Raw genomic sequence first — 9637 nt, forward strand, 5'->3', positions numbered from 1 at the left:
ACGAGGATGCGGCGCTGCGGCAAACTGTACGGCTTTTGCAGGACACTCAGCCTCCGAATCCCCCTCTCCTAGGTGAGCCCCCCCCCATGAACATTGGCCGTGACACACAGTCATTGAAAACCGTCTTACGTTCAGCCACGTTTGACAGAGATCTAATATATAGGCAGTGTTTCATGGGTAATAGTAAGTCGTGTTCGTTTATTCGCCCCAAGGATACCAATTTCAAGTAGGCTAGTATTCACTAATATATTTATCTTCCTTTGCTTCTAATGGATATTACCAGTAACTCACACACTCACTCACCCACTCGCTCACTCTCACTCTCACACACACACACACACACACACACACACACACACACACACACACACACACACACACACACACACACACACACACACACACACACACACACACACACACACACACACTTACACTTACTCACACACGCACATACACACACACACACACACACGCACACACACACACACACACACACACACACACACACACACACACACACACACACACACACACACACACACACACACACACACACACACACACACACACACACACACACACTTATCCACACACACACACACTTACACTTACTCACACACGCACATACACACACACACACACACACGCACACACACACACACACACACACACACACACACACACACACACACACACACACACACACACACACACACACACACACACACACACTCACGCACTCACCCACTCACTCACAGCCGCCTTGCGCCATTCCTCGCCTGTCCGCCTCGCGATAGGACTGTACGCTTGACCGCGCCCTTTATATTGACTCGATTCCTGCAGGTGTGGTTGCTTTGGGCAGCTCGAGAGTAGCCTCAGGCACGGCGGCGCCCTTGCACGCCTTCACCACGCCCATCTTGGTGACTGACGCCCGCGCCGCCCACACTATCACACCCGCTGATAACGTCTTCACCACAGCACCCCACCTCACGGACCAGCTGCAGGTGAGAGCCAGGGCGTGCGTGTCCGTTTTCTCTTCAATTTCTGTACGCTAAATGCGATTAGTCAGGTAAGCGTTTAAGTAGTGCAGTGACTGACCAGAGGAGAGCAAAATGGAAAATGAAATTTTGAATTTGAGGATACAACCTGAATACAAGATGTGCCGTGTTAGGTCATTAGTGTAAAAGTCAGAGGTTGGGCGGGCCGGACTCTGTTTCTATTACCTCTCTAACCTTTTACGAGAAGCTTGCCAACATTTCTTTTGTTGATAACCAGCTCCCACAACTGCGAGGGCTGCCTTTCGCTTTTGCGTGTGCGCTGCCACGCCCGCCCTCAATCTTGGCTCGGCTTTGCTGGCTGAGGTTCACATCTCGAGTCCAGTGATCCGGAGCAGATTGCTGTGCGCGTCGGGTGAAAATGCAGTCGAATGCGAAAGCGTCTAAGTCCACACTGCGTTTTTTCCCTTCCTTCTTTTTTACTCTCACCGATGATGATATACATTTTGACCCCCCCCCCCCTAAGAATAGAAAACGGAGTAAAGATGAAAGTAAGTCACAATTACATAGTTCGCTGACACGAACTATGTAGATATAGACAGGAATTACTGCCAGTCGCTGATTGCCGCGTGAGTGCACGAGCTAAATCTCACTTCCTTCCTCTCCTCTCCCCGCAGGCAGTGTTGGCCACGGCCGTGCGTCTCGGGGGCGCAGGAGTAGGCGTCAGTGTCGTGTCCAGCTGCGACCACGCCACCCGCGTCCTGCAGGAGAGGGCGGCCCGGGCGGGCATCAAGATCCTTCACACGCTGCAGGAGGAGGACGCCACGACCCTCGGGCGGGACGTTACGCGCTTCGTCACCGGGCAGGTGGTGAGTGCACGAGGAGAGCCTGGCGGCGCGGACCCGCCGGGCCTCCGGAGCGAGTGCTCCTGTTGATTTCCTATCCAACTTTTATTTGTTAAGACGAGGCTTTTAAAATATTGAATCGCTTAATCAGCACGCCACGCCAGGGCCTTACGAACTGCGCCAGCTGACACGCCCCCCACCCTACTTTCGCAGGGCTACGGCGGCGTGATGGTGGTGCTTCTCAGTGCTGCAGAGATCAATCTGCTGACTGCCGAGTTGGAGGTGCGTCTGCTGAGGAAGCTGAGGCTCCGCTGGGTAGTGACGCCATTGGACGGCGAACCTTCGCTCGGGGGACTTCACGAAGAACAGGTGATAGCCGAGGATTATCTCTGGATAGGCTTTCTTGTATTTTTGTCTTACCTTCGTTATTATGTTTCCATTATCTACGGCGATCGTAATGGTTCTTCGCTTCGCAGCTACGGAAGAAACTGCCAGGTTCCCTGCTGGTGGAGGCGCACTCGCCCGTCATCCCGGGGTTCACGCAGTACTTCGCTGCCGCCGTAACCGACAACACGTCCGTCGTAGCGCCGCTCGCACGCCGCTCGCTGCGCGCCTCCTCGCACTGCGACCCCGAGGTCAGCTGGCTGGCCGCCGGGCTTGGGCCTCGCAGATTTGATGTCTCTTGTGTTACTTCTGTATTGTTAGCACGTGTGCAGCTGTTTCGCATATTTGATATTGTTTTGATATTTTCATATTTGGTCCAGCAGGGCATATCATTGCAGAAATAAACGAAGACATACACAATCACGGCCCAGTATGACTAGGCTGTCTACACAATGTGCTCGCATGAGCACGTAATATCCCCTGCCTTGTGTCTTCACAGGTCTCCGATTCCCCGTGTTCAGTGCTGAATGCTGACGACGTCGGGCGCCTGGTGAGCGGCGCACCTACCACAGCCACTGTCAAAGCTGTGTCCTCCCTGGCTGCTGCCTTCAGACTTGTTCAGATTGAACGCTGTTCCAAGGGTGTCCACTGCCTACAGGCACTTCGGCAGGACTTGCACGAAGGTAAACTTGTGTTTCTGTGTGTTCATATATGTCTTTTCGTCGTCCTAACATTATTGCTTAAGGCAAGGCGGCATCTGGGCAATATGTGGCTTGCGTTGGGACCAAGAAGATGAATTGGCGGAAAGAAGAATGGCAAAGTTCATTGGAGAATTTAAGAAATGGTTGTTTTATAGGGTACGAGACTGGGAGAATATGGTGATGATCTTTAGAGTAGTGTGAAAAATAATAATAACATTAATAATGCTGATAATAATAATATTAATGATGATGTTAATAAAAATGAAGCTGATGGTGGTGATGATAAAAATGATAAAGATAATCTTAATAATGATAATAACATCGATAACAGTAATAATAATATAATGCTAGCAGTGATAATGATAGTAATGATAATGTTAATAACAATAATGACAATAACAACAGTGACAAGAACAACAACAATGATGATGATGAATAAAATGATAATAACAATAAAAAGAAAAAAGACAAAACTGGGAAGAGACAGGAAGAGCAGATAGGATTATAATGATCATTATACTTAAAGCTATATAATGATATAATGGTAATGTTCCATGATAACGGTAATAGAAATCAAAGTGCATAAGAGCCAGGATACGTTGCCCGAATCCACTACTCACCCGAGAAGAGTGTTTGAGTAACGTTTGATCAATGGCAAGTAATTATCAGTGCTGCTGTTTAACATATCTCCAAGGATTTTTTTCACGTTAGTGAGACTACTGGCTCAGGATGGAAACAGTTTTGTGGTAGTCAGCCTAAAAAATATGTTGCATACAACAGCGAGGAATACATGTCTCCCCGTTGAAAGTCTGGCAGGGCGCATGCTACATTTTGCCCACGTGGAATCCCGCCTTTCCACTCTCTTATTTGCGATGTATGTTTCCCGTTGCTTTATTGGAGATACTTCCTAAAGTCATTTTATTAATCTACAATTCCTCTTGTTTCCAGACGTCCTGAAGGCTCTGCTTAAACTGTCGTTTACTGTAGGCGGCGGTGCAGATCGCATCCGTTACACTGCTGACGGCCGTCTGGTCAACACCTTTACCATAAAGCGAGTTTCATCCGAGGGCCTCCATCAGGTGAGAAAGGAATCAACGAGGTTTATATACTGTTAAAACAGAGAAATGTCTTTTTAAAAAATCTTTAACAAATACAGTGGATCTTTGTTTCCTGGAATACCATTGAGTACCTTATACATCATAGGTTGAATTATGGTTGAAGGAACAGAAATGCTTTGCTTTTGGGTAAGTAAGGATTTCCAAGAGAGCAATAGCATTAGTTTATTGTGACTTTAGGTGTATGATGCACAATGCCACACCATTATGGTAGCTTCCTCTGCTGACTCACCAGCGTGCTCCCCTTAGGTCGGCGTCTATCGTGAGGACACGGGTGTTGTGTGGTCACCGGGCGAGGTATGGGGAGCTGACTCTGGTGTCCATGGGCGTGAGGGAAGAACTTTGGGATTGGTGGCGCCTGAGGATGGAGAGGAGAACACTAGTGGTGTCCAGGCTGTCCTGCTTACTCATGAGGTATATTCCTGGCAGGCTTTGTGTAGAGCTCTAACTGAATATTGCATATATCTGCTTTGAAAAGTTTTATTTAGTAACCTCATTTTTTCCTACCCTGTTGATATATGACAGTTTTATTTATTTATGAAAACTGAAGCACTATCATTTCCCCAGGACTATGTTGGCCGAACGTGGGCATTCTCTGTATTAGTACTAGCATGTGTGGGTGTGATGGCGGCCTTGTATGTGGCTGTGTATGTCGCCTTGAGGGTGTGTGATGGGACACTCACTGGACCTCAGGTGAGAATCATTAATTGTTAAGGATTAGTTCCTACCCAGCCTGAACATGATTCGTGAATCTAATTATAAGAGTTATTTTTAAAGTGTCTAATTTATTTTTCCTTTGAGGTTTTGGGTGCTGTTCTTCTGATTGGAGTTATGGGTACATATGCATCTTGTGTAGTCTACGTTCTGCCCCCAATGCCCATCACTTGTGCTGTGCGAGAATGGGCACCACCCATGTGTCTGGCACTGTGTTATGGCATTCTTCTGGTGAAATCAATGCATCTTCGAGCTCTTGTGTCTGTTGGCCTGGGAGGAGAGGTAAATAAATGAGTTTAAATGAACTTGAAACTTCAGAAAACTTGATAAGAGGGAGTGCAAATAACTAGAATGAAAATGGATCTCATGGTAATACATTTTATTTCTAGGTCTCTCAAGTGAATCTGCATGTGTCCCTGCTGTTCATCATGGGTGTACAAGGATCGCTGTGTGTGCTGGGTCATGCTGGTGGACAAGGAGCAGGAGAGGAACCTCTAGTTAAGATAGGACTAGATGGTGAGCGTCACTGTGGAGAGAACCGTGTGGCCACACTTTCAACTCGAATTTATTTGATTGTTCTGCTTTTAATCACTCTTGTTCTTGGGACCCTGAACCGGAAAATCCATAGAAACCACAATGAGGTAAGGAGATAAAATACCACTGTGTGTATATATTTTACTGTATGACACTGCTCAAGACAAAGATAAACTGATTTTAAAAAGTAACCTTAAGATTATCCTGTGAAGGCCATTTCACATTCACATTTTACATTGCAGGGCCAATGGTTATTGTTAACATCATGTGTATCAGCTCCTGTTGTTGGTGTGTGGACTGTGATGAGCTACATGGCTCCAGCCCCAATGGAAGCACCCACCACCAGCGTGGCTCTCCTAGCTCTCGCCTCAATTATCTTAGGCCTTGTGTTCATACCTAAGATGAGGATCATTGCTCGTCAGGCTAAGGAATTCAGGTAAAGGTTCCAAGTTGTTTTGTTGCTTTTGGACTGATTAAGCAGTGTTAATTTAAGGGAGCCATCTGTTCTGAAACCAGAAAAAAATATTTTTTTGTTGGGATTCTTTTGCCCTTCAGTTAACTCCTCTGACCTTATTCGCTTGGAAGAAATAGAAAGGGATTGGGGGCCTTAAACTTTTACCCACTGACTCTCTCTCTCTCTCTCTCTCTCTCTCTCTCTCTCTCTCTCTCTCTCTCTCTCTCTCTCTCTCTCTCTCTCTCTCTCTCTCTCTCTCTCTCTCTCTCTCTCTCTCTCTCTCTCTCTCTCTCTCTCTCCTCCTCCTCCTCCTCCTCCTCCTCCTCCTCCTCCTCCTCCTCCTCCTTCTTCTTCTTCTTCTTCTTCTGACTGTATTACTCTATTTTCTAAATTCGTGAAAGTGGTTCTTCAATCAGGTTTTGTTAAGCACAAATGTATCCTTCAATTTACGTGGAAATGACTTATTTGTAAATTATAATCTCTGTGCAGGAGAAGCATCTCAATGTGTTTTAATGAAATATGGATGTTGAAAATTGTTTCTTTAAAAAAAAAAAATTGGGGGGAGTGAAATTCTATGTATTTTATGTGAGTTCAATGTTATTTATGTATATTTGTAAAATGACATAATAGATATGATTTCTATAAATATAAATGTGTCGGAACTTCCTGATGCAAATATCATGGTTTGCATTTCTGTTTTTTAACAGAAGCTTAGGCCACAATTTTAAACCAAAATAGATTATTTTATTCTCAAAATATGCATAGTACGAGTACAGATTTATATAGAAATAATTGTTGTTTCAGACACAAACAGTTAGCTGCTGCCAACTCTGTATCAACAATTTTTACCCAAATGGATGGTGGTCCATTGGGTGGAATTTCTCCTCTGCAAGATGGGTTGAAACCTCCAAAGGGAGACAGTCCTAGATTACACCAAAAGGATACTGTAGGATCCACAAGGTCATCTTTGGCATCGCAGCAGAGCTACAGGGCTGCTTTCAATGCTGCTTATGGAATTCCGCAAGAGTCGCCCCTCAACACTCCTCGTCATGTCATGAGAAACCCCATTTATGATGCATCTCATGGTGCTTACCCGTGAATGGCAAAGGAAAAAATTACAAAATCTTTACTCATGATGTTGAAGTACACAGGTCTTACTTATTATTATTATTTTTTTTTTTTACTCTTATAGCTCTATATTAAAGCCTTCTTGATGTATTGTAAGAGAAAAAGTGCCTAGGGAACTGCTTAGTACAAACAATTGCCAGTATTGGAACTTAACAGTGGCAAAATTTTTGAAATAAGGGAAAGGTGTTGGAAACTTTAAGTGTTTTCTCAGTCCATATTGTGATTGAGCACAGGTGTTTGCTTTTTTATTATTATTGTTATTAATATTATTATTCAAATTCACAGACTGTATGGCTAAAAATGTTGATGCTGATCTTTTATTTTTTGTATTTAGTTGTTTCCTAGAGTGAAAGGTATTCTTTTTATTTATTATTATTATTTTTTTTTTTTTTTGTGTTATATATGGAGAGAAAATGGATACTGATATACACAGTATTTTATATACAACTCAGATTATGTTTGGGCTTTATAAAGATGACAATAGTGCAAAAACTGTGTATTCTGACAAGCACTAGCAACTACCAAAGTCATAGTTTTAACCATATGCATTTTATGCTTTTTATTTTACAATTCATAAAATGTAAAGTATGATAATATGTTAATCCTTCAGAAGGCATTGACTGAATTTTGCTTTGCATTCTTGTGTATAGTTTTTCCCTTTATTAATAAATGATGCACATATGCACAAATTCAAATGTCACTGATTTCCAAAGTGAATTTATTTTAAGGTTGAGTGGGTATATCCCTTTTTTTCAATATATAAGTCTACAGTATTCTCCTTTCAGAATATAGGAGTATCAGTTACTAAATAGGAATGTAGCAATAATTATTTTTTATATGGCTTTGCAAAACTTTTGGCCTAATTTGAGCTTTAATTTTGTTAAGATAATGATTATGTACAGTGTTCAGTTTTTAGGCCACGACGTCAGTTTCACGGTGACTAGTATTAGAAGTGTGAATCTTCTCTTTAGGATTTATAGTATTTTTAGCTGTATCTAGTCTGGTTCTTGTTCTGCAGTTAAGTAGAAGAATCTCTCTCATCTGCTTCAATCACAGAAACATGTAAAACAATATAATTAATATAACTGTACATGTATCCTGAATTGAATTACAGTTCTGTTGGAGTAGTATTTCAGTTTGATTGTGAACTGTCCTGTGAAGCAGTAGTGAAATAGATGAATGTATTAGACATACCTCATTTATTGCAGTGTTTTAGTTTATATTGGATAAATTACATGACATTCATTTAAGTACTGAATGATCAGTTAAATTACTTAAATGTGGAGAGTTTAAGGTTGTATAATACAAGGGAGGTCAATTTGATAAATCTGGCAAAGCAGGTTTTGACATGGAGATCATTTCTAACATTGTTAAGTATGGTACTCTTAAAATCATCTTCCACATATATATTTATACACTGAAAAGTACCAATTAGCACATCCACTTGGAAAATGGCTTGAAAAATATTAGGGGTACTTTTAACCGTACCAGCCTCAAAAGTTAATGGCAAAACCAAGAGTACTGGAAATACTATCTAGCAGAGTCTTCTTTCTATTAGTACTATTTTTAGAGGCATGGCCAGTAATATTAGAGCCATTTTCTTGGTGGTTACAGTAATCAGTATTTTACTAATACTGCATGGAATACAGTTTTAAAGTCCCAAAGTAGTGGCAGTACTTCCCAACTCTGCATTAGACTGATACTTATGTATGTAAATCTTAGTTATTAGAATAACAAAAAATTGATTAGGAATACAGATTAGAAATGTAGAGGGTATTACCACACTTTTTACTCATTTTAGTATGAATTTTTGTTATTTAATTATTTTTTCTGACTATTGTAATCTGTTAAGACTAAACAAAATTAGGCCCAGTATATGATTTTGTTCGATGTAATATTACTAGGGAAATATTTGAATGTAAACTTAGAAGCTTCTGAATAAATGGCATGAAGACATAGATGCTCACAATGTCTGCCTTGCATTGAACAACTTCTAGATTCCTGAGAAGGATCATTTGGCTTCCCATTTGGAAAACATCCTGATGAGGATATGTGGTTTATCGTGTAGCTGCTTGCTATAGTTAACTATTGCAGAAAGCATGAATGGGGCAGGTACTGTTTGTTATGAGAATGATGCTCATAAAAAAAGTAATTCTGTTGTAATGAGAACCAATGTTGATGGTACTTTCTACATGAAAAGTCAGATGTTTAAACAAATAAAGTATATTGCAATAACTAAAAGATGATTTTAATTCTGATATGACAGATTATTACAATTAACTATTATACATATTACCCTCTTATATTATTTTCAGTTAATGACTTTCTGCCCTAGTAGTCATGAAAACATAATTACTACAGCAGAATCAGAACATTGCCATCTATGCCATTAAGTTTTCACATGAGTTTGTGTCACCCACTGTTGGCAAGTTGGTCGCTTTAGGGTTTACCAAGGCTTGGTTGTCCATTTTACAAATGACTGTTCATTTTTTTATATTTAATATGATATAATAATTGTCTTAACTATTTTTTTTGTTATATGCCATGGATTAGCATGTCATGTTTAGGTGCAAATATTAAGTCTACTTGGTAGGCAGACTAGACATGACATGATATGATTATATCATAATTAAAATATATTAAGAGTGAGCAATGCCATATAAGTTTCTCATGGGTTTGACCAGTCTTAAGTGAATACATATATAAATATATGAACATATATTTTCTGGTGTATTAATCTCAGACAATAAACATATATTCAGGA

General features: G+C 41.3%; 1 protein-coding gene across 2 annotated transcripts in view; it reads left to right on the forward strand.

The window, feature by feature from the left end:
* Positions 1-9637, forward strand: part of LOC125043607 — a 59247-nt gene extending 49610 nt beyond the window's left edge. For both annotated transcript variants that reach the window (XM_047639841.1, XM_047639840.1), the window contains exons 4-16: positions 1-72; positions 847-1007; positions 1676-1867; positions 2057-2212; positions 2320-2478; positions 2727-2910; positions 3877-4007; positions 4293-4457; positions 4611-4736; positions 4845-5039; positions 5147-5398; positions 5534-5727; positions 6550-9637. The exon at positions 1-72 is cut by the window's left edge and continues 27 nt beyond it. In XM_047639841.1, coding sequence (XP_047495797.1) covers positions 1-72; positions 847-1007; positions 1676-1867; positions 2057-2212; positions 2320-2478; positions 2727-2910; positions 3877-4007; positions 4293-4457; positions 4611-4736; positions 4845-5039; positions 5147-5398; positions 5534-5727; positions 6550-6844 — 2282 coding nt within the window. In that variant the 3' untranslated portion in view covers positions 6845-9637. The remainder of the gene's footprint in view (positions 73-846; positions 1008-1675; positions 1868-2056; positions 2213-2319; positions 2479-2726; positions 2911-3876; positions 4008-4292; positions 4458-4610; positions 4737-4844; positions 5040-5146; positions 5399-5533; positions 5728-6549) is intronic.

The sequence above is a fragment of the Penaeus chinensis genome, chromosome 34, assembly GCF_019202785.1.
Source record: "Penaeus chinensis breed Huanghai No. 1 chromosome 34, ASM1920278v2, whole genome shotgun sequence".
NCBI classification, from domain to species: Eukaryota; Metazoa; Arthropoda; class Malacostraca; order Decapoda; family Penaeidae; genus Penaeus; species Penaeus chinensis.